General features: G+C 40.0%; 1 protein-coding gene across 2 annotated transcripts in view; it reads right to left on the reverse strand.

Moving 5' to 3' along the window:
• The window catches only part of ZDHHC2 (zDHHC palmitoyltransferase 2), a 53,785-nt gene extending 29,074 nt beyond the window's left edge, over positions 1–24,711 (reverse strand). Inside the window, exons 1-3 of one of the 2 annotated variants that reach the window (XM_019664768.1) lie at positions 24,482–24,711; positions 2,205–2,231; positions 868–962 (exon numbers count right to left, since the gene is read on the reverse strand). In XM_019664768.1, coding sequence (XP_019520313.1) covers positions 868–962; positions 2,205–2,231; positions 24,482–24,608 — 249 coding nt within the window. In that variant the 5' untranslated portion in view covers positions 24,609–24,711. Of the gene's footprint in view, positions 1–867; positions 963–2,204; positions 2,232–8,258; positions 8,299–24,481 lie in introns of those variants that run through there. The other variant, XM_019664769.1, reaches the window with a different exon arrangement.
• Between the last annotated feature and the right edge of the window lie 6 nt (positions 24,712–24,717).

The following is a 24,717-nucleotide window of genomic DNA, read 5'->3' on the forward strand; positions in this document are numbered from 1 at the left end:
ATCAGATCGCTTTACTTAAAAGCTTCTGGGGCTGAGACTGCTGTTCGACCCTCAACATATACTCTTTCCTTCTTCTAACATGGTTAACATGGCCATGAAGAATCAAGGCTACACCTGCAGCCTTTTACGTACAAATAGAAGTGGCCATATAACTAAGTTCTAAATGTACATGGAAATGGCATCAGCAACTTCCAAAGTGTCCTTACTTCTACTCCTATTTCCTACGCCTACTCTTTTTTCTGGCCAGTAGGCTAACATGCAGACATGATGGCTGGAACCAGAGCATGCATCTTAGGCCAAGAGGTGACCTTGGGGAATGGAGACTATACATGTCAGAGCAACAAAACAGAAGAAGCCTGGGGACTTGGCAGCTGTGGGCTAGCTACAGACTTGGAAGGTAGAGAGGATTGGTTAACTCATTACTTTGCTGTTGTTGTAGTTTGGTGTCTAATAGCCAACTAATACACCATTACTATGATAATTATAATAGAAGCCTATCTACCTTCAGGTCTATCTGTTGCCTATTATCAATCTATCTATCATCTCCCTCTCTCTCTCTCTCTCTCTCTCTCTCTCTCTCTCTCTCTCTCTCTCTCTCTCTCTCCATCTATCCTAATGTCTAACTCTAAAGTAGAAATGGAAGACATAACAGATTTAATATTAGAAATACTATACTCATCCAGTACAAAAATAATATTTACCAAGTGAAAATTCAAGTATTTACTAACAGACACATTAATATATATAAAAAAAGTCACTACACTCTATAAGTTCACCACATTAATAAAAAGACATATAATTCATTCTTCAACATCAGTATTATTCACTTCCATCTTTAGGAATAACTTGACTAATATTTTAACTTACTTCTTTTGAAGGATTCATTGGTAACGTAAAGATAGTTTTCCAGTACGACCAGACAAACATTGCAAAAAGTAGATGATAAGCAATCAGGCACACAACTAAAGTGAGAGAAACATAATTATCACTGTAATATGCAAATACATATTAAATCATGATATTCACAAAAAATCTGCTTGTTCTAAAATAACAACATTACCAATTATAATATTCATTTTATTTTGAATTTTATTATTTATTAAGTTTTATTATTGTAAATAAGTTCATTTATGTCATACTGGAATAAGCACAACTCAATGAATACATTTTTACACCTAAAGCCAAGAATTAAAAAAAAAAAGTCCCTAGTACTGTATAATTAGATCTATGCCCATGATTAGAACACTCCCGTCTATAGACAGGCCCAATGATGCACAGGTACCTTTCCTAAACTGTAAAAGTAGGGGGTTATGCCAGCAACTCTAAATAATAAACATAGTGTTACACAAATGTCAAAACATTCAGGCTTTAAGAACTTTGCTTCATGGACAAAGAATAGCAAAAGCCGTTCCTATTTGAGAAGCTGTTTGCTTAGTTGCTTAGCTTTACTCAAATCTGGTAGCCTTCACTGTTTTTATGAAAACATATTTAAATAGAGACCATCTGGACAAAGAGATTTATTCCAATAAAAGTTCAGGCATCTTATCTGTCACATGGGACAACTGTTAAGAAAAGCATTCTGATACTTATTTCAGATAATGTATATAAACACACTTTATGTGGTATTTTATTCTTGAAGTACTATGTGAATATAAAATATTAATTTTGTACACAGTGATAATGACTAATTATGGAATATACATTAATATGTAACAATTCTGTAAGATACAGTTGAATAAAATATGCTAATTTAAAAAGCATATTTGGTATTTTAAAACTTTAATAGCAACTTTAACTTTTTAAAAGAATGATGATGCTCATGTTTATAGAATCATTAAAAATTAAATTATCCAATATGGCACTTCAATCAGTGTGAGATAACTAGAGCCAATGATATTTTCCATGAATTATACAGGCGACACAAATATGGGGTAATTGAAACAGGAAATTGTTGATATTCCCGTATCTTGAAGCCACAAGAACCTTTGGCACAATTCCTGCCATTTCAGGGTAGAGTTCTTTGCCAAGTGTCTGACAGAATTCAGTACGGGGACTAGGAGAATGAGATATCTTTAACCCCATCTTGTCTCTACATTCTCAAAGAATACTTGATTAATCCCAACCAAATCAAAGTGAATTCTATTTGTTTTTGCAAACTATTTTCAAGATCTTTACATCTAAAACAATAATACAATATATTTTACCTTGTTCTCCAATGTTTTCCATGGACACTATAGCAATAAAAAGAAAAAAGAGATAGGAAATAGGTTACATGACACTTACAGCAAACTTAGGGCTTGACAAGGACATAAGGCACTAGAGTAGGTTAATAATTGACCCCGCTTCAAACCAACATTCCGTATTTAGAGGAGAGGCGAGTACTGTGGGAAAGAGTGGAGAGAGAGACAAGTGGCTACATTCAGCCATGCCTCTACTGGCATTTTAGCCCTGGGTCCCACACAGAAAACAAACCCTGCGCAGCGTTCCCCTCCTGGGTCTTACTCCTGTAGTATTGATGGGTTTCTCAGTTTTCCTTCCATCTACAGAGTTCAGAGAAAATCAGTGTTCTCCAGGTTCATTCCATTTCCACAGACACATATTGCTGTTTATAAACTGGGAACCAACTAGTTAATGCTCCCCCCCCAAAAAAATGTTGTGTCCAAAGCACACATTCTTCAAATTTCTATAAATACAAATTCTTATGCTCAATGACTAATTGCTCCCTACTGTGTAATGAGGAGCCCAGGCAATGGGCCTGAAAAACTGCTATCCCTTAGGGGCTGTTGTAAATATCTCAAGATGGCAGGTAGACTAGGGCAGGGACCACAGAGCTGAAACAACCTGGAACAAGAAACTGAATTCAGTAACCCAGGCAGTCTTCTTAGCTTCTGGGTTGTCTACATGTTTTGTTTCCCATTTGGTCTTCCTCCACTGGTACTAAACGTCCTTTTGGTCTCTCAGTTGTAACCTAAGAAGATTGGACTTTGCTTATTTATGTATTTCTATTCCTATTTGGCTTTTTAAAAGGTTACAGTATTCCAGGCCTTACTCCTGGAATATATAAGCAGCACAGAAATCAGAGGATAATGTGAAAGATTTTTAGATTATTTGGTCCAACTAACCTCCTTTCCAAGAGAGCTATTGAATATCTGTTTAGGTATTTCTAGAGCCAGCAGGAGCCCACGGTTTTGGAGAGTAGCCCATTCCAGTATTGGATTGCTCTGAGAACGATGATAAGATTATTGGGTACTAAAATTCGCCTCTTTGTGGCTTCTGCCTATGCTATCTAGGCTTCCAATTTATAGCAATAAACACAAAACCTATATGACAGAACTTCACATACTTACAGTTGTTGTGTCCCCCTTAAAAATGTTCTCTTTTAGCCCAAATAATACACGATTTCTCGATCTCTCACCAACCTTGATGTGGCTCCTTTCAATGATCCCTAGGTTCTCAATTTTCTTTAACGTTTCTGATGCTCAGAATGGGACTGGCAGACACAGAGGACCCTTGACTTACAAATGGCCTGTTCCACAAGTTTGCTTATAAATCGGAGGCTGGAGCGCCAGGGTTCACTTTCTCACAGAATCCCTGCAGGGGTTAGTCTGAGGGCATCGGAAGGGCTGTGGGCGAGCATGTGTTTTCATCTGACCCTACCATTCCTTTATGCATTTCTCTCTAGGCACTGACTTTCCAGTCTTCAAAAGTACTCCAAAATTGACACCAGCTCTTCCTTGGATCAAAATTTCCAATCCTTCAGTGGCATTAATCTAAGGAACTGGAAAAGCAATTTGACTCCATCTATACATGTATGTATGAATGACCCTTAATGGCCATTCCAGAAGTCTTGTTATTTTAAAGAAAACATTTGCTAACCCATGACTCTAGGTGTCAGAATTGAAAAAAGTAAAACAAAATGAAATTTAAAAAGGAAAAAGTACAGTTAGTAGAAACTGATAATTTTTTTGCCCTGGACCACTACTATGTTGGCTGGATATGCGTTGAAAGACATCATTTTTAAAGCTTTTACTTTCCTTCACAGCTTGTTTTTCCCTAAATGTACTTCAAAATCCACAGATTCTCTATTTTTAAAAATTAAACAAGTTGTATGCATGTACATGGATGCACACTTATGATAAATAATTCTAGTAACATTTATAGAATAAAATATGAAATTCAAAAAGGGTGTTTCAATTACACTCCCACAAAGATTCTGGGCCTATCCAATCTCCTATGAATGTGAAATAAATCTTTAACCATTGTCAATATCATAGGCCAAAATAAAAATCACTGTTTTAGTATTGATTTCCCTGATTACTGGTGAAGTTTTCCATTACTTTTAAATATAATGATTGGTTTTTCCTATGCCTTCTGAGTGAATTACCACTTTCCCATTAGTTTACAACTCTTTTACTTACTGAGAGTCTTTTATACATTCTGGACAGTAATCCCATGTCTGTTATATATATTGCAAGTAAAGTTGCATACAACTACTTTCAAATGATTTAATCAATACTAGCAAAATTCTATGGCTTATCATTGATTAAATAACAGTATCAGAATTTTCGAATTGACTTATTTCACTAACAGATATACAGTCTATATTAGGTTTGCTTTATGATACTGAGAATATTCATGTTCTCTCAACCACGTACACCTAAGTAGTAGGTCAATGATTCACCTGTAATTTTCAGTGTAGCGGAAGAGTTGTCAATTTCAACATTTCCTTTCTCATTATAAAAAACACATAGAATACAGTGGCATTTTCAAATGCAAATAGTTTTGTTCTTAAATAATTTTAAGAAAAAAGGTTGCAATTTACTCTTGGGAATAAGGGCACTGCATTAATACACTAAAATATTTACTATTTGTATATTTGGTGATCATCTACATATCCCCACCCTTTATCTTTTGCATGAATGATCAAGCAATCATTTAATCCAGGGGCCGGTCAGGAAACTATATACTTCAGTCCAAATACAGCCAGCCACGTGTTTCTGTAAATAAAATTTTATTGGCACACAAATACACCCATTTGTATACATGGCTATTTTTGTGCTACAATGACAGAGCTGGGTAGACCCAGGGGAGAGTTAATGTTGCAGTCCTGGGGATTCCAAAGACAGGCTAGAGACAGAATTCCTCCTTTTTTAGGAGAGCTCAGTCTTTTCTCTTAAGGCCTTCAACTGAATGTATGAGGCCCACTGACATTATGGAAGGTAGCCTGCTTTACTCAAAGTCTATTGATTTAAATGTTAATCACATATTGGGCCGGCCGAGTGGCGCATTGTTTAAGAGCTGGCTGGGGACGCCAGACAGACGGCCCCAGTTTGGATCCCACATATGAGGGCCAGTGACACTGCCCTCCACAGCTAAGATGCCGAACAACAGCTCAACCTTGGAGCTGGGCTGCTGTGAGTCGCTGGTGACGGCAGGTGGGTTGCCATGGGCTACCGTGTGTGGCCAGCAGCCAGCGTGAGCGGCCAGCAATCGCAGTGAGTGGCCATCCAGAAGCCGGCGACTGATCTCCCTTGCCCAGGAAGAGAGTAATGATGGTGCCAACTTGGGCCAGTGAAGCAATGTCCTCCACAACTACACTGAAGAACGAAAGGACAGCAAATTGTCTGTTCCCCTTCCCCCAATTCCCCAGCGCTGTTCCCATCCCCTAATTCCATAATAAAAATCTTAAAAAAAAAAGAATGTTAATCACATATAAAAAAATACCTTCATGGTAACATCTACACTGGTGTTTAATGAAACAACTGTCCACTGTAGCCTAGCCAAGTTGACACGAAAAGTTAATCATCAGACACCAAACCTATAATTTAGTTTTATTATGGAAATCTTCTCTAAGAAGATATGCGTTGGTCTTTTGTATCAGTTCTCCAGACAAGTTTGTTATTTATTATAAATGGAAATTATATCTAGCAAATTAGCTACAGTATATCTTTATGTATCTGCTAGCAGGTGAACAATACAATTCTTTGTCATACTCTAAAAACCTGACTATAAATAATCCTATGCAAATTAACTTTATACACCCACATAATTGCTAAAGATGCTATCAAACCCTATTCCCTAAAGAGTTCTAAAAATATTAGAGCTGACTTAGTCTAGATTGATTTAAATTCCATCTTGATTAAAAGCTGGGGATCAACTCAAAGATTATTCCAGCCCTATATTTTTACCAACTAATGTTTTAACATTTGGTTTTGGTGATTATGCATTAAGAGTTTGTCAAATATTGTATTCCTTGGTAAGTTGAAGCCCAGTAAACAGTTGGTAACAAATCTAGTTCAACTTTTAGTCATAAGTACATCCAAAATGGAAAACTTCAGGTACTAAAATATGCTTTCACACTAGATAAAAAATGTACTTTCCCCCTTAAATTAGCAAAGAACAGTTACATAATTTGGTACTTTCATTGCACATGTATATTGCTGTGATCTTTTTATTTCTTTTCTTAATCTGAATTTTCTTTTTCTTGCCTTCAAATTTGAGCTCTCTCTTGAGGAATAATATACCCACAGTGCATATACACAGCGACTCCTCTATATAAAACCACTACGCCATTTCCAAATTCAGTCTGACACAGATATATCTTAGCCACATATATGCAGTCTGATAAAGAGGAATACCAAAAATGAAGATATAGTTCTAATGAATGAATCATAAGGATAGCTTTATAACCAAGCTCTATTTTATTTTCCCCTGCCTCTCTTTAACTCATGTCTTGAAAAACATTCACTGACTATACTTACACTGAGGATAAAATGTTAAGATTGTCCCTGTGCTCAAAAAGCTTCAAGTTTATGAGATCATTTCAGCTGGAAGTTAAAACTAACTGAAAAAAAACAAGGACACAGTTAATAAAACATTTTCAATTAATCACAGAAGCAGGTCCAAAGATTAAGACAAAAATAACACTAGTAGTACAGGTATATTTAAATAGTGAACAAAATCTCTCCTTTGACCTCATGTCTCTAGCTGTCATCCCATTTCTCTGGCCCTTCCACAGGAAATCTCATTTTAACAGTCATCCAAATGCAATGTCTCCACCCCCTCTAACTTCCTACTATTTCCTCAACCAACTCCTGTGGGTCTTTCATCCCAAACATTCGCTCACTGCTGGTGCTCCTGCCAAAGCCACCAACACCTTTGTGACTGCTAATTCCCATTCCTCAACTTATTCTAACAGAATCATTGACGCTCGTTTTGAAAGACTTTGTGGAATTGACAGAGACACTCCTGCCAGACCATTTTCATGACAGACCTAAGAAAAATATATTTTTCCCATTGATATGTCCAGTTGAATTCAAATTGTATCCTTTTCTTCCTAATAAATACTTACTTATTGCCTTTACAACAGATCTGCTTACATTTTTAAGTCTTGATCAAACTGTGTTTTCCTTTGTAATAGTCACATGTCATTGTCATTTTGACAGCTGCAGTCCCTGCCTACCTCACTAACCCCACCTCACACACTCGTCTTGTGCATGACACTTTAGCCACTCCGGGATTTCTTGCTTTTTAAACATGCTACGTGCCCCCTCCCTGGATCTTCTGCACTTCCATTCATCTGGGTGGCAGGAAACCTGGACTCTAGTCCAATCCGTCCAATACGTGTGACCTTGATCATGATCTTCAGCTGACCTGTACTTGGATTTTATTGTTTAAACAAAAATTTGCACTTTATCTCGAAGATTCCTCTGGCTCAAAAATTATCTTCAGTCCCACTCTAATGTATTTTGAAAAAAAGCTACTGACTTAAAAACCTAGGGCAAAAGTCACTCTACAAATACATTTACCAGTGGGTTTGTAGGAACTGTTCAGTCAAGGGCAGATAAGTAGTTTCAGAGTAGAAACAAAGAGCGAGGGTAAGGCTTCATAACACAGAACTTGAACCCCAAACACACAGTTTCCAATTTGGGCTCTCTCTGTTACCATAAAAGCTACACCTCACATTCCTAAGAGCCTTTTTTTTTTTTTTCCAAAACAGTGTAACAGTTAGACATTTACACATTTACACCCCTCTAACAGTCTTAACCACAAACACTGTGCCAGGCAAACTACATTCCTCATTGGATCCCCACACAGTTCTTTAAAAAAAAATGTGGTTTGCAATAAGAAAACCATGACCACTTTTGAAATGTAAATCAATGATGTCTTCTCACTAAAAACCCTTCCATGGCTTTGCACTGGATTTACAATAAAACCCAATCTCCTTACTTAAGCCTCAGCGGTTAACATGATCCTACCTGCCTCTCCAAGATCATTTCTCATTGCTCGTCCTCTCGCTCACTAAGCTGCAAACAGGCTGACCTTCTGTTTCTAGAACACACTAAACCTTAGCACCTTTACCCTCTCTGAAAAGCTCTTGATCATCCTCCAGGCTGCAGCTTACATGTCAGTTTGTCACAGAGGCCGTCCTGTCTAGTGCCCACCTGCAACCATTATCACAATACACTGCTTCTTTCTTAGTACTTAGCACAATCTGTAATTATTTTCATTTGTTCCTCTTCCATGCCCCTCCCTGAAGTTTGAATCCTGGCTCTACCCCTTGTTGTATGTTTTATCTTGGCCAACACATTTAGCGTCTCTGAGTCTTATCTCAATACTTACCTCATTGGGCTGTTTTTGAGAATTAGATAATGTGAGTAAACACACCAAGAATAGAACCTGCCACATATTAGGGGCTCAGTAAGTGGTGGTTAAATATGGAGCATAAAATCCATCACCAAACAGTGAAATGTTAAGAGCAGGCGTTCCCCAGAGTTTAGTGGTAACAGTTTTATAAACAATCTGGAGAAAGAAGTACACTGTGCATTTTTAGCTTGCAGTAGTGCTATAGTTTTCCGGAGAGAGAAATGTCAAGTTGATGGGAATGAATTGCTGGAAGACCTTTTGAGTGTGAATAAGCAGACAAATGCAGGTGCATTGCCATGTGGGCAAATTAACACAATGAGAAAACAATAAACCAGTGAATTTTTAAACTACATTATATTTCCCTGCTCTTCCCAGAGCTCCGTTCCACTCCACTCCACGCCTACCTGTACCCCACCATGAGCTGGCCAGATTCTGACAGGGCCTGACAAGCATCAGCATCTCAATGTGAGGAGTGGAGGAGCTGTGTAATTTGCAGAGAAGTAAGATTTTCCAGTGGTTTGATGCATTCCCCCTGCCTCTGCCCTACAATTTATATCTCGCAAACTATACCAATCTAAACTATGTGCTGGAAATGATCAATTACCATGGAAAATGGTCAAGGAATTCTTGGAGACCTTTTCCTGAAGAATGGCATAATGAAACATCAAGAGACACAAATGAACTGCAGTCAATCAGACAATATAAGCCAAGATACAGGGAGTCTCTTACTTTAGACTAGGTTATGGTCCCAAAGGTTATGCAAGTGTTTTGGTATCGGGTGGTTAGGCCTCCATATTAGCCTATGGAGCCTTTCTAATGCCTAAAAGCATCTGAAACAATACTACAAAATTGTGAATGAACAATACTATACAAATTCGCTACTTTGTGTTACAAGTACCTTTGCAGTTGGCAACATCCAAGCTCATTTCCTTTTTCTCATAGTGGACAAGGGGTTGCCCGTACTCTCTTCCCCTAGCAGCTGCGCTCTGACAGCAAGCATTCATCCCACCCCAAGTCTTCAGTGAGGATCCCAGTCTGCTTCGGAAAGTACCACAGACGGAGGGGCTTAAACATTAGACAGGGATTTCCTCACAGTTTTGGATGCTAGAAGGCCAAGACCAATGTGTCGGAAGGATTGGTTCCTTTTGAGGCCTCTCTCCTTGGCATACAGATGGCCATCTTCTCCCTGTATCTTCACGTGGTCTTTCCTCTGTGTCTGTATCCTAATCTCCTCTTCTAACAAGGACACCAGCCATATTGGATTAGGGCCCACCCTAATGTCCTAATTTTACCTTAATCACCTCCAAATACAGTCACATTCTGAAGTCCTGCAGGTTAGGATTTCAACCTATGAATTTTGGGGTGACACGATTCAGCCCATAATCCTCTCTGATAGGTGACCGCTTGAGCAAGGTGGGGGCTGGATGGAGGTGAGGGGGCATCAGTGGGCTGGTGAGGGGTAGGAGTCAGAGAATAAAGTAAAGAAAGGGAGCATTTGTTGAATGTTTACTGTATGCCAGGGGTCCTGCTAATTCTGAAAAAATTTTTATTTCATTTAAACCCTACAACAATCTGTGAGATAGGTGTTACTATCATAATTATAAAAGTTGGGAAGACATAATTTTTCTAATGTCATCCAAGTCATAACATATGGAGGTAGAATCTAAATGTAAGTCTGACTCCAAAACCCTTCCCAGGTTTCCACATGGCCTCCCACTGCCTGTTCCTTCTTTGGTTTCTCTTACCTCCTGGTCCATCTGTTTTTAATACCTGTGCCACTACCTGTTACTTTTGATCAGGGATGTTCTGGACAGTAGGGTTTCAGGTGTCCTCCTCCACCAACCAACTTAAACATAACCTGGAAACAGATCATTTTGCAAACTTTGGACACTAACAATGCACAGGTTTGTTCATATTTCAGGATGGTACTTGGAGCTGGGATTTCTTGAGCTCTCAATTCAAGAACTGAAGAAGGGACAGATGTTCCCGGAACAAGTGTGAGATGGTGATACAGGGAGGAAGATTAGGAGATGGACAGGGGTTACCTGACCTCCCTCCTCAGCAGGAGAGGGAAAGAAAGCACATTCTTGAGGTTGGTACTGCCCAGACCCCTGACTTGGAGAAACTGGCGATAAAGAGAGAGGGAATACACATCTGTCCTGGAATGGTGACCGTAATCCTTAGTTTTAAAACCTTCCAAGTTAGAAGTGCTTTTCTTTATCAACAACATTTCTTTAGCAACTTGACTATGTCGTTGCCTTAAACATCGAAGAAACTCTACTGTACAGAAACAGTGTAAAATCTAACTTGTCCAACTGAAGGCTGGGAGCACACTCACTGAATGTTTATACTTAATCAACAAAGATATGGAAGTCTTTCACTTCATCAGCTTTGAAAGGGGAATGAAAGCTTTGTCTCATGGTTATGACTCGGGTAACCTCGCTGCCATATTCCCCTTGGCAAAGGGAGAGACAATTCCTGAATCACTGGCTGTGTGAAGCAGCGCAGGTAAATGAGGAAATCTGATCTCAGGGCTGGTCCTTGTTCTTAGTGTCCTCATTTCAAAGCTTGCTCAATGGAGTCCTATAATCCCTTTGTCTCAAATTAAAACAGAACCGATTCCCAGTGCCAGCAAGTTGTGCCGATTTCAGCGCAGGAGAGTTTGCTCATCCTGTTAGATAGAGTTGTGTGGGTCCTCCTTTCACACATGGCTACAACTCTAATCATGTTCCCACAATACCTGGCTCTTTGCACCTCCAACCCTATTCCTTTCCAACTCCAGATGCTCTTCTTTGGTTTGGACCTGAGAGGCAAGACTCACTCCTCTGAACCATGCAAATCTGTGGTGGGTACTATACACTCAGCGAAGTTCTACCTGGCCCTCACCTAATGGTCATCTACAATCAGGGGAGGGTCAAATAGGAATGTCAGGTCCTGAAAGCATTCCCCTCGTTAGTCAGAATCAAAATGTTGGCATTGGAAGGGCCTTAATGAGTATCTTGCCCAATGCATCTTTCCTAGGTATGTACGTCAGTACATATTGGTTTATTGGTAGCAAGCAAAAATCCCACTTGTATTTTGGTTATTTCAACATTTAAAAAGTATATAAGATCAGGTGGAAACAATTTTTGTAGCGTATTTTTAATCATCGTCAGATCAATCTCTTGTTATCTGGTATACTCGGAATTATCAGAGATGACAATACTGAGAGTACTTTCACTGCTGAACATTAGCTGTCTGATTTATTAAATAGAAAAACTAATGCTTCCTGTTTGCTTCTCCAAGGAAACAGATAGCCTCTGAATACTACCTCCCAGGGTAAGCAGCTACATGTTGAGTACTTTATGACCAGAGTAAACACACACACATATATATATATATATATATATATATATATATATATACACACACACACAGCACATATAACACATTAAAAATTAAACCAATTTTTTACATGAACCAATTTCTAGGTTCATGTAAAATTATTTGACACTTATGTAGTACTCCAGAGAACAACTATATAAAGCTGTAATTCCAACCTTTGTGTTTATGACGCTCATCGGAATAGAAGTTACAGCATCACCCTTGAAGGGATGAATTCAAAGGTTTAAAACAACATTATCACCAGCAATAATGATTGCAGTGTAGCACTGGGATGCAATATAGATGAACACATGCAAGGGTATCGAGCCATTCACTGGGTCACTGGGAAGCACAATTTCCTTCTTGTAACCTCACTGTCTTATACTTCTGGTGTAAACTGCTCCCCCACACCATCTTTCTTTGATTTCACCTTGAATTCCAGTATGTCTCTTCCTTCTTCCTTGCAGCAAATCATCCCCTTGCCCTGTACTGTGTTTACCTACAGCACTAGCACAGACTACCTGACAGTAATTGTGTGTACATTCAGTTGCAGCCAAAGCAAATTCGATCATTATAAGCTGGCAGCCCACACCACAGATGAAAGATTTTCACTCCCACTGCTGTCAGATACAGTATATTACAATAGTGCAACATTATACAAACACCACCTCATTATATACTAGATGTATTCATTAATGTAAGTGGGAAGTGTAAAAAACTGTGTACAGAATTGAATAAAATAGTCATCAATATGAATTTGGACCGAGTCTCTTCCTCTGCTCCAAGTGTGAGCTGCATGCATCTCATGTTCCCTGTCTGGATCTCTCTCCCCCAATTAAATGCGCTGATCTTGGCCTTCTGTTCCTAAAACCACTTTCACTTACCCTAGATCTGCAGGCAATACAAATACCTTGAGATTCATTCATGACTTTTCAGTCCTTGTGCTGTGGATAAGGATCTAGTCCATGGGTAATACCACAGCTTACGAATGCATCCACAGAAACAGGGATTTTCTCTCACTTCTCCCACCAGCTTGCATTTATCCAGTATGGGTACCATGTACACTTGCTAACATGTTGCTCTTTACAAAGGTAAAAAGTCTACCAGTTAGCTTTAGTGCTGTAATAACTCAAAAACTATTGTTGAATTTTAGATGACATTCAGTCGGCCAGCGGCTCTCAACCTTTCTGCCTCGGGTAGACCTGAGGGCCAGCCTTCTCATGCAGCACGTGCTCCCTGGGAATGCAGGCTGCCGCATGTGCAAAGTGAGATTATCCTCAGTTTCCTGACCACCAACTTTCCTCCTGCCTCATGAAAGGCCAGGTAGCTAAAAATTGCTGCAGTGACATTAATATGGACTTTGGAGAAACCTCTAGAGACCTTCAAATTTGATATGTTTACAAGGGTGTATACAGGCCTCCCTGGAATTACACTTTAAACAAAAATCACCTGCTCCAGGAAAACTAATATGCCAGCTAGATCTCCAAAAATTAAACACAGAATGACCATATAATCCAACAATTCCACTACTGGTTATATACCCAAAAGAATTAAAATCAGGGACTATGAACCAATGTTCATAGCAGCATTATTCACAAGAGCCAAACACGTTCATCAACCAATGAACAGATAAACAAAATGTGGTGTGTACATACCATGGAATACTACTGATCCTTAAAGAGGAGTGAAATTCTGTCACATGCTATAGCACAAATGAACCTCAGGATACTATGTTTAAGTGAAATAAACAAGACACAAAAGGAAACACATATGATTTCACTTATATGAAGTACCTAGAATAGTCAAATTCTCAGCGGCAGAAAGAATGGTGGTTTCCAGGGGCTGAGAAAAGGAAAGGGTGGAGAATTATTACTTAATAAATACAGAGTTTCAGTTGGGGAAGTTGAAAAAGTTCTGGAGATGGATGGTGGTGATAGTTGTACAGCAATATGAATGCACTTAATGTCACTGAACAGTACACTTAAAGTGTACAGTTAAAATGGTAAATTTTTATAGTATGTATACTTTACCACAATAAAAGATTAAAAAAAAAAATCACCTGCTCCAGAGTCTATTTTCAAACCACAAATTAAGGTAATATTCCATGTTAGCTAAAACTTTCTTTCTCACCTCTGGTTATTTCCACAATGAAGGGTTTTGCCCTTTAGCTTTTTCAGGGAATTAACCTCAGAAGGGGTAAACAAAGAGAAATGAAGCTTTGTTGAGATGTAGACGTCTAGCTAGGCATTTCCACTGAAGTGGGTCATTCTTGAGTGTTCCCAGATTCCCAGAATGTCTGAGATTCAAATTCTGCCCTCCTTGACCTTTTTCAGTCAATAGGAAATAGAGGGAACTGTGAATGTAAAATCCAAGGACTTCAGGGGCCTGGGATATCCTTGGATATTCATACATGTATCTGTTTCAGATCCATGGCCTGAACATAACTGGACCGAAGTTAAATTATGTTCAACAGACAGTATTTAAGAGGGCTGGGGCAAGGAAAGAGGCCGTTGAAACATTTTAGAAAGTCTTTCTTTTTAAAATCTAAAATAGGCAAAAATTTCAGCACCATAACTTGAGATTTTAGTTATCTGAAAACTATTGGAATGGCGTACAGTATCTCTGGTCAGTGCTGGTTAAGTCTGAGTGCTTCCTAAAAATGCATTTTGCTTATTATTATTATTATTTACTGATTATTTTATATCAGGGAAAATATTTAACATATCTAAATTATTCTTTTAAACTTTCCAGTGGCTTCCACAATCAATGTTGTCCCCTAAATCCTTATTACAGATGATTGCATTTCAGTGTCCAGAAAGGAAAAAAGGCATTTGCTTGCTATATTTGTATATTTGTTTGCTCAGGCTGGATGGCTTAAACAACAGAAATGTATTTCCTCACCATTCTGGAAGCCAGAAATCCAAGATCAGTATATTAGCAGGGTTGGTTTCCTTTGAGGCCTCTCTCCCTGACTTGCAAAGGGCCATCTTCTCCTCACGTCCTCACACAGCCTTCTCTCTCTGTACATATCTGTATCTAAATTTCCTCTAATGATGTGGGCTTCGGGCTCATGCTAATCACCTAATTTTAACTTAATTACCTTTTAAAAGGCTCTATTTCCAAATACAGTCACATTCTGAGGAGCTGGGGGTTAGGGCTTCAACATGTCAATAGGTGGGGCACAATTCAGCCCCAAATAATCTGAACCCATAAAAATATTACAAACTTGTTTATGAACATCTGAGTGATCAAGTAATAAAAAGCTAAAATAGCTAACTGATCCCCCGCTCCTCCTCGATACCCTTAACTCCCCAGGCTTCAGGATACCACATTCTGTTAACTTCCTCCACTTCTAGTCGCCTCTTCTCAGGCTACTTTGCCGGTTCCTGCTCACCTCTTGAACTCTCAATGTTGATCATCTTTGGTCCCTGTCTGTACTCGATTTATATTCCCTCCCTTGGTGGAAGGAACGTATCCGGTGTCAACTCTTTAAATCCATTTATATGCTGAAGCCTCCAAAGTTTATTCCTCCAGTTCAGACTCTTACCCAAATGCCAAACTCGTAAATGCAATTGCGAGCTCAGCATCTCTATTTCAACGTCAGCACACCCATCACTGATCCAAGGTCACCACCCCGACCTCTAGCTTGGCTCTTCTTACAACTTCTGCATCTCAACTGATCTCTCATCCACCGGTTGGTCAGGCCGACACACTGGCATCACGTTGACTCCTTTCTTTCACAGCTCACATATGTCTGTGAGGAAATTCTGTTGTCTCTACTTTAAAAATACATCCAGAATCTGAAATCTTCCCATTTCAATTATCCCTCCTCCCCCGTGGTTTGACACACCATCGGTTCTCATCTGAATTGAGGAAGTAGCCTAGATTACACAGCAGCCAGAACAATTTTTTTAAACATAAGTCACAGCATGTCACTACACTGCTCAGCGCCCTCCAATGGATCCTCATTTCACTCCAAGGAAAGCCAAAATCTTCACAATGTCCCACGAGGCCCCATAAACTGTACCTTCTCTGCATTCTCTGACCTTGTCGCCTACTTCCCCTCTCCTTGCTCAATCCACTCCAGCTAATAACGATCTCCTTCCTCCTCTAACTGCTGAAAGACTCCTGCCTCAGGGCTTTTACACTGCCTGCTCTCTCGGCCTGAGATGCACTTCTTCCCCATCCCAGCATGGTTAAATCCTCCGGCATTTTCAGGTCACCGCTTAAATTTCATGATCACTGTGCTCCCCCCACCATCCTGACCACCACATTTAAAACTTAAACCTTCCGCTGGCATTCCCAATCCTTTTTGCCTTGCTTTTTGTTTTCTGTCATGAAACGTATGACCCCCTGAGAAATCATATAAGCTACTTACTTATGTTTCTTATTTGTTCTCCTGCCCCTAGCTAAAATGTAAACTCCAACGGTAGTTAATATTTTTGAATGAATGAATACATTAAAAGAGTATTCAATAAATTATAAATGGTTGAAATGCAGTCAATTCTGGGATTTTGTAATTATTTGTAAAATCCGAGTTTATGGGAACCTATCATGAATCACTACGCTCTACCCCCATCCAAATGACATACTGCCCTCAGTTCTATATGTCTTAATTTTTGGTATGCCCTAGTTCTGGGATATGCTGCATTTCATTTAAAATGTGCTATACTTAAAACCTTGATTAAGTCAAACTGACCTCTTTCCTTGTCCTTGCACATTAACTGACCTCCCTGAATAATCACTAGTCATAGTAAAGTACATAAAGCCCTTCCTGCCTTTCTTTCTAAAACATGTCCCATGTTGTTGCCCACCTAGTAAGAAACTCGATCACAAATTAGTCCTTGCAATTTCAGTTTGAGGCTCATAATTGAAATCTTCAGCTTTCTCATAAATGGTATCAGGTGCGTCTCATTAGGGCTCACCATCAGCTGCCTTGGAGCGGGGCAGCTTTTCCCACGGAAGCGCTCCCACTGTGAACCAGACAGACATGCATCACAGAGGCTGTTTCAGGCCGCGCCATCTCTCACCTCCCTACAAATTCAGTGAAAAGACACACTTCGGATTCACCTGCCTCTTCCAGGTGACCCTTGGGCCCCCCAAAGCATCAGGGACACAATGCCATCTGTGTTTTAAACATCCCATTCGAAACACAGCCTTCAAATACGGTGAAAACTCATTTTTTACATAATACGATAAACACAGAAACAGAAATTTAATTTTATCTATATGTGTGTGTGTGTGTGTGTGTGTGTGTGTGTATAAATAGATTGGCATGACAAAGCATTCTGCGTTGCCAAATTTCACTGAATTATAATGAAATAAATCTATAAAGTTCTTGGAAATACATAAACTACTTTTCATAAGGATTATTTCCATTATAAGATGATTGTGAAGATTAACAAACTACCTTGAAACTATCGTACCCCTTGGACATTTGGTTTTTAAAAACAGAGAAAAAGGGTTTTTGATTATTGTTTGGTGTTGGTTTTGTTGCAGTTCTCTGGACCATCTGCTCCTCATGGTGGTGATGCTAGTGAATAAGTATAAGGAGGTCACATTAATATATGTACAGCAGGGACACTTAATTTACACTGCACATGAGGACAAATTTCAGGAGAAATACCGGGAGAAGAAATAAAACTCAGTCTTATGTAAACACACTCTCCCTCATCTGCATGTTTAAAATGTAACCAACAACATACCTAAAATGATCTTCCATGAAGTATGCACTTTAGAGTGGACAGAAATGCTAAGATGATAAATATAGCTATACTTTGCTCAAGAGTACCTCTCAAATAAAAAAAATGGATTTCAGGCACTATCTTTATGATTGAATTTTAAAGGCATCGGTAGATGAAAAGTCAAATTAAGAAAAATGCTACACAAATGTTTCAAAGTGTGATATAATTTGGATTGAAAGGAGACATTTCAAGCATTCATAGCTTTTTATTTTATTTGTACCATATGCTTCTTAAGAAATCAGGTCACTACACCCTCGCGGCTGCCCTCACCCCACCCCTGCCTTGCTAATTCCACCCCTTTCCACTTGCAGCATTTGACTGACATAACAACAAAGATAGTATAATAAAACTACCCTTAAAAGAATTAGAAAACAAATTCAACAATTTTCTAATGGACTGTTATGGAAATTACTTCTATCAGGGTATACTTTTATTATTAATTCTTTGTGGTATATCTAAATGCTAATATAAAAATCACAGGATTCCATATAATATTAAAACTGTCTTCCTAAACGATCTTGGGAAAACTGGTTTCCCAACAAAGAGCATGAAGGACCTATACTATGTTGTAATCTAGCATTTTGCAAAAGGTAGTATTTCTACAGTCATCACAAACAGTGCTGGAGTCTCGGGAGACCCATGAACTTACCACTTTCTGAAGAAAAAAAGGCTAAGAGATGTGATATAACCATCAAAATATATGAAATCAGCAGTATAAATTATAAAATATAAGTCATGGTTCCATTTTTCTGAATAGAAAAACCACAAGTTTTCTATCCAGATGAAACATAAAAACAAACAAAATAAAAGAAAAATCAGTGAGGATCTTCTCGTCGAGAACTCATCCATATTAATGTATGGAATATACTTGTCTTTTTTTGTTTGTTTGTTTGTATGTCTTCCTGGCACTTCTTTCTACCACGAAAGCCAAAGAGACTGAGCACCTGGTCTTGCCCAAGCCTGTTACCTGGGACGTGGGCACAGACCCAGCTCAGGCAGCTGATGCACCTGGAACCGTCTTCACAAAGCCACAGGGAGCAGCGGTGACTTCAGAGCTCAGTGATGGCTGGTCACCAGGGCAGCAGCTCCTTCAAATGGCTATTCCTTTGGTATAATGTCAGCTTCGCTTCCTCCACCTTCTCCTGGTTTCTGCCCACTTTCTAAGCTAGGTTCTCCAGTCTTCCTGTGGCTACAATGAGTTGCATCAGGAAGTTCTCTGCACCCTCCTTTGTTTCACCCATCAAGTCATAGGCCCTGAGCAGGGAGCGGAGTAAACGTTGCCCCAGCATCAGGTAAAAAGTGAGGGAGCAGAAACAGCCAGCTAGTAGGTAGCAGGGGCAAAAACTGCCGATCATAATCTTACTCTGAGATATTTATATGTGGTAAGATTTACAATATGATTAGAAATTCATTACTATGGCAGTGCTCACCATCAGCTCTTTTTACCTGCTTGATTATTTGTTTACATTGGTCCAGCAACCAATTCACAGGCTCCTAGGAGTGGGGTGTTGTGTTTCCCATTTCTGCTTTCCTGCCACTCTGCCGTGGGAGTGGCATTCTCACAGGTAACAACCTCTGTCCTCATGCCCGAGCTGGACAGGAGGCTTCAGGGCTTGTGTTTTTTCCCCAGAGGCAATTTTTTTCTTGGCCATTGGGCAAAGATCTCTATTTAGTTCTACTCAAAATCATTTCTGTGGGTGAAAGTGCCTGGCACATAACAAGGGTCCCATAAATGCTCTGAAAAGCCTTCTGAAGCTAACCTTTCTCTAACCTTGCGGCAATGCATCTTCTCTAGAGAATTTATTATCTTAATTTAAGAAACCCTCACTTCATCTTCCATTGAATTAATGGAAATCCTTGAGAGAGTATTCCATTTAATGGCATGGATGACATCTCAGTAAGCATTTGAAAACAAACTGTGTTTTACAACAAGCCTTAGTTTAAATTGAGTTTTGACTGCTGGATCCTATATTTTCATCTATTGACATTATACAACTGAATGTTTTCATACTAAAAATGAACTGAATAATACTTAATAAAAACCAAAGAGATTAATTAATTTGACATTTACTGAGCACCTCTCTACCTGCTAAGTACCATAATAATTGTTTTATATGTTATCTCTAATAGGCTGTAATAACAAAGATTAATGCTGCATTATCCATTACATCAAAAGAAAAAGAATTTTCTGACACACTAAATGGGAACCAAAAGAACATTAAGCAGTCTTCTACTTTCCCATGGACCATTTATATTAAAGTCAAATGGCAGTATGGATCAAGAATTTGGAATATATCATAGTTTATACATTTGAATTTTCAATTTAAAGATATGTTCACATTTAAAACTAATTTAATATAGATAGTAATTTATACTCCTAAGATCATCTGCCTGTTTTTTCTTTAAATAACTTTAATGTTCTGCATCATTTTTTAAATAATAGTTTACCAATACCAAGAGCACAGTGCTTTCTCTGTTTGGTTCAAATTCATTTCGTGATGGAAGGCAACTGAGGGCTCCATTCAAGTCTCCATCTTTGAGCTTGGATGGCCTTGAATTAATGGTAGATCATAGCTTAACAGTATCCAAGCATGAGGTTTAATATATTTTATCCTTAAGGGTGTTTGTTTGTTTAAAAGAAGGAAAACATGATTGTATATCTCCCAAATTGATTCCCAAGTACGTAGACTAGCTCTTTTAATTCTTGAACATCTTCAATAATCACTGTGGAATACAGGATGCTGCAAACATTTCTGAAAAATGTTTATTAACAAAGACTGCAAAACTGTGAGTAAAACCACAATATTCTAATGGGCTACTTTCTAACACAGCCCAGGGTCAGCAATCTATTGCCCAAGGGCCAAGTCTGGACTGACAATTATTTTTGTAAGTAAAGTTTTATTTGAACACAACCACACACATTTGTTAAAGTATTGCCTAAGGCCGCTTTTCTTAATAGCGGAGTTTAGTAGTCATGTGCCCCTTAATGAAGGGGATGCATTCTGAGAAATGCACTGTTAGGTGACTTTGTCATTGTACAAACATCATAAGAGTGCACCTACACAAACCTACATGGTATAGCCTCCTACACACCGAGGCTATATGGTCTAGCCTATTGCTCCTAGGCTACAAGCCTGTAGAGCATGTGACTGTACAAAACAACATGAGGTTAAATCAAGCACAAGAGAAAATACGCATGGTTAAACAAGGTTATGTGGAGGTTTCTTGCACTATTCTTGGAACATTTTGGTAAATTTGAAATTATAACAAAATAAAAAGGTATAAAAGTAGTTAAAACAAGTTTTAGCGCTAGCATTTAAAAGAGGAAAAAGTCAGTTACCTTCTTCAACAAGCAAAGTTAATGCAATAACTGCCATAATGGATTTGTAAAACATATAAACAGGTCTAGTATGTCCATTGAACCAAGCATGCCCGAGGCTGCCGAGTACCTTAACTCCCTCTGATCCTACAGCCTTAAGTACCAGCTTACAAATTTTGCCCTTTGAATTTCTCTTACAGAAAACAAGCTAACTAATAATTAAAGGAATCAAAAGACAAATAAAACACAAAAGAAGCTGGGGTTGAGAGAGCAGTAGTAGGGAGAGGGGAGGAGGTGAGGAAATAATATGAATAAAAGAGCCTAGTTAGTCAACAAACTAGGCAAGTATGTTCTAAATGACTAGTGTTAGCAATCCTAATTTGGCTTTTCTTTGGTAGAAAAGAAAGGAAACTTACCAGAAACACTTGAAAATTATATATATATATATATATATATGTAATTTCACATAGTTTTTATATATATTCAAATTCCAAGAAAAGAGATGAGTTTATTTTTATAAAATACAAATACTAAGCAAACATTATGCTAACTGAAAAAGTGCCTAGAGAGCCACACACATCCACATTGTTAAATATAGAAACTAACTGTAATGAGAATCATTATCTCCAGTTTCCAAGGATACCAGGATAAGCACTACTCCTAAATTGCAGTTCATTCAGCGAAGGGCACAGAGTGATTTATATTCAGGGTCATCCCCAGCTGACAGCAGATCCAGAAGGAAGGCCGGGTAAATCACCCTGATTGTTCTACTTGGTTACCTAGTTCAGTTCCCAGCCCCCGACATCCACTCTCTGCTCCCAACCCTGGTTAATGTTTTATAGGTGAAGTATGGAAAATCTGATTATAAACAGCAACTTCCAGAGAAAAAGAATCCCCAAAGGGCAAGGCAGTCTGAGAGGTGACTCATGTTGGGGGTTGGCAGTGGGTGGGTAGGGAAGGTTGGCATTCCCATTTGCTTTGTTTGTGAAAAGGAGAGGAGGCTGGTTTTGTGTGTCTGTCACACCAGTCGCCATCTTCCCCAATGCCGATAAAGGAACTGTACAGTTAATTTTTACTTCCTACCCAGCCAAGGTTATCCAAGCTTTTAGAGCTTACCATTCTTAAACTGCCGTAGTCTCTAGAATCAAATTCATTTTCCACTTGTTCTGTCTTCTAGACTCTAGGATCCAGACCTTTCATCCAATTACTTATTGTTTGTTTCTATAGCAATAAAAATATAAAAACTACTCTCTGACAACCTCAGAGATATTGCCTCTGAAGCATTTATTGGTTTATTCAAGACCATGTATTGATGGCTTGCAACGTGACAGGCATTGGGATAGACTAGGTAGGCAGTGACGAAAAGTGATACCAGACTTCACTTTTGATCACTAGGCAAAGTATCAATAACAGGCCATGTCACTTAGGCAGTTTAAAAGAGGCATTCTCCCTCTTCGTCAATGTTTCACTTACTAAAATAGTGATGTGGATTTCCTAGTTAGTTTAGATGTATCAACCTTATAGAAAGTATATATAAAAATATGATCCAGATATACTAGCAACTTTCCAGTTCATTCCTCCCCCATCACCTGTGTATTCAATACAGTAAGACCTCCCACGTAGCACCTCAGCCAGGGGCAGGGGTCACTGCAAGGGAAGAAAAGCTCTCCCTGTTTCCACACGCTTCCTCCTGATGGACTTGAGACAGTGTATCAGGCTAAGCTCCTTAGTTTAATGTGATCGCATAGGGGAATAAGCTGCCTGTTTTGATAATCAAGGCCTCCTGGTACTTCCCTCTTTGGCACCAGTTACATTAATTGAAACTGTTCACTGCGTTTCGGAAGGAATGAAATACCACAAAGGTTTCTAATTGTTATGTAACACATACAGTACATACCCCAGTAAGGCAAACTAGTTTAGTATTAACAGTCAATACAAAAATTATGTTTCTGAAAACTTTGTTCCTATACCTTTTAGATGACTGTAATTATCACATAGTTAGATGCACTGTCTTGATTTCAGTGCAGCCCAATCCTTTTTTAAAAAAAGACTCACTGTTTTTCTGTACTAAAATATTGCTTCTAAATTCAGTAAAAGATAATGTCAACTTTAAAAACCACATGAAAAGGGAAGTTAGTCTCAATTCTGTTAAAAGTTATGCCAGTAGTTATTTTGGTGTAGTATTCTGACACCTACTATTTCTCACAAGGGGCAACTTTTTGAGGTGAGATGGCTTCAGACAAGATTCTGGGCCTGAATCTGGAAACTCTGAAAAGAGTTAAGTTGAGAAGGTTCAACAGGCCAATACCTTTCCCCTGTCCCGCCTAAGACTAGCTGGTGCTTCACAGGGCAAAAACGTAGGCATTGTTTTAGGGGGAACGCCAAAGACAAGCAGCATTCACAAGTCACTGGCAGGTACCTTTTCTGATAACACAGATCAGCTGTCACAAAACCTCTGAAGTAGAAGAAGCCTGCTTACCTTAAGGGACATAATTGTATTCCCAAATTGTGCTCATCTATCTATCTATCTATCTATCTATCTATCTATCTATCTATCTATCTATCTATCTACCTATCTATCTGTCTATTTTTCAGCATTTTAAGTACCTTACCCAACAATATCAGAGCCTAAAATTTGGACTTGAGCCATTTCGCTTTCCGGATGAAAAAAACCTCAGATGGTCACCTCGTCTTTTTCTTCGTCTTCTATTTTTCTATGACCTAAACTGTGCAATATGTCTTCCAAAATACTTTCTAGTAGCTCACCCCTTCACCTCCTTTTAACTAGAAAGTGTCCAATTGGCAATCGTCGAATCATAAAGGCGGCGAAAACCGCTCCTGAGTGCTGTCGCAAATTTTTAAAAAGTGGATTAAGGACAACCAGAGAGGGACAGGTCTGACCCCGGAGGCCGGGGACACCGTCCCCCGCGCGGGTCTGGCGCTGCTCGGATCCTGGGCCCAGCTTGGAGCCCTTCAGGCCGGGCGGAGGCTGCGGGCGGCGAGGACCGTAGTTCTCCCGGGGGACCGTCCTGCCCAGGTAGGGGGTGTGGCTGCGGTGGCGGCGGTTAGCGGAAGGCGGAGGGGGCGTCTGGGCTGCGTGTGCATTGGGGTGGAGGTGACACCGTAACAGGGGAGTTGTGCAGGGAAGGCGAGGGGAGCGCGAGTGGCAGGAGGCTGCCCCGAGGCTTCCGGCCGCGGTGCCAGCGGAGATGCAGTTGGTTGGCAGCACCCAGGCGCAAGGGGGTCCCCAGGTGGGGAGCGGACGCGCGGCTGTGGGCGCCCGGGGTCCCCGCGCGAGGGGCTGTCGGGGTGGGCTGCGCAGGGGGCGAGGAGGCTGCCGGCGGGTCGGTGCCCGCGCTCCGGGGGCGCGGGCTGGGCCCGGGCGCGGGCGGGCGCGGGGCGCACTCACCGATGCACAGTTGGATGGCGTAGGCGTAGTAGGACCAGCCGAGCAGGAGGCTGATGAACACCACCGGGATCCAGTACAGCACCCGTCGGCACCGCCGCCTGACGCTGCCCGGGCCCGAGGGCGCCATCTTCCAGTCGCATCCACCTGCCCAGCTCCGCCGCCGCCGCCGCCGCCCGCGGGACTGGCTCCGGGGCGGGCTGGCCGCGCCCGGCGTCCCCGGCGGGACGGGCCCGGGG

This window comes from Hipposideros armiger, unplaced genomic scaffold, assembly GCF_001890085.2.
Source record: "Hipposideros armiger isolate ML-2016 unplaced genomic scaffold, ASM189008v1 scaffold_430, whole genome shotgun sequence".
Taxonomy (NCBI): Eukaryota; Metazoa; Chordata; class Mammalia; order Chiroptera; family Hipposideridae; genus Hipposideros; species Hipposideros armiger.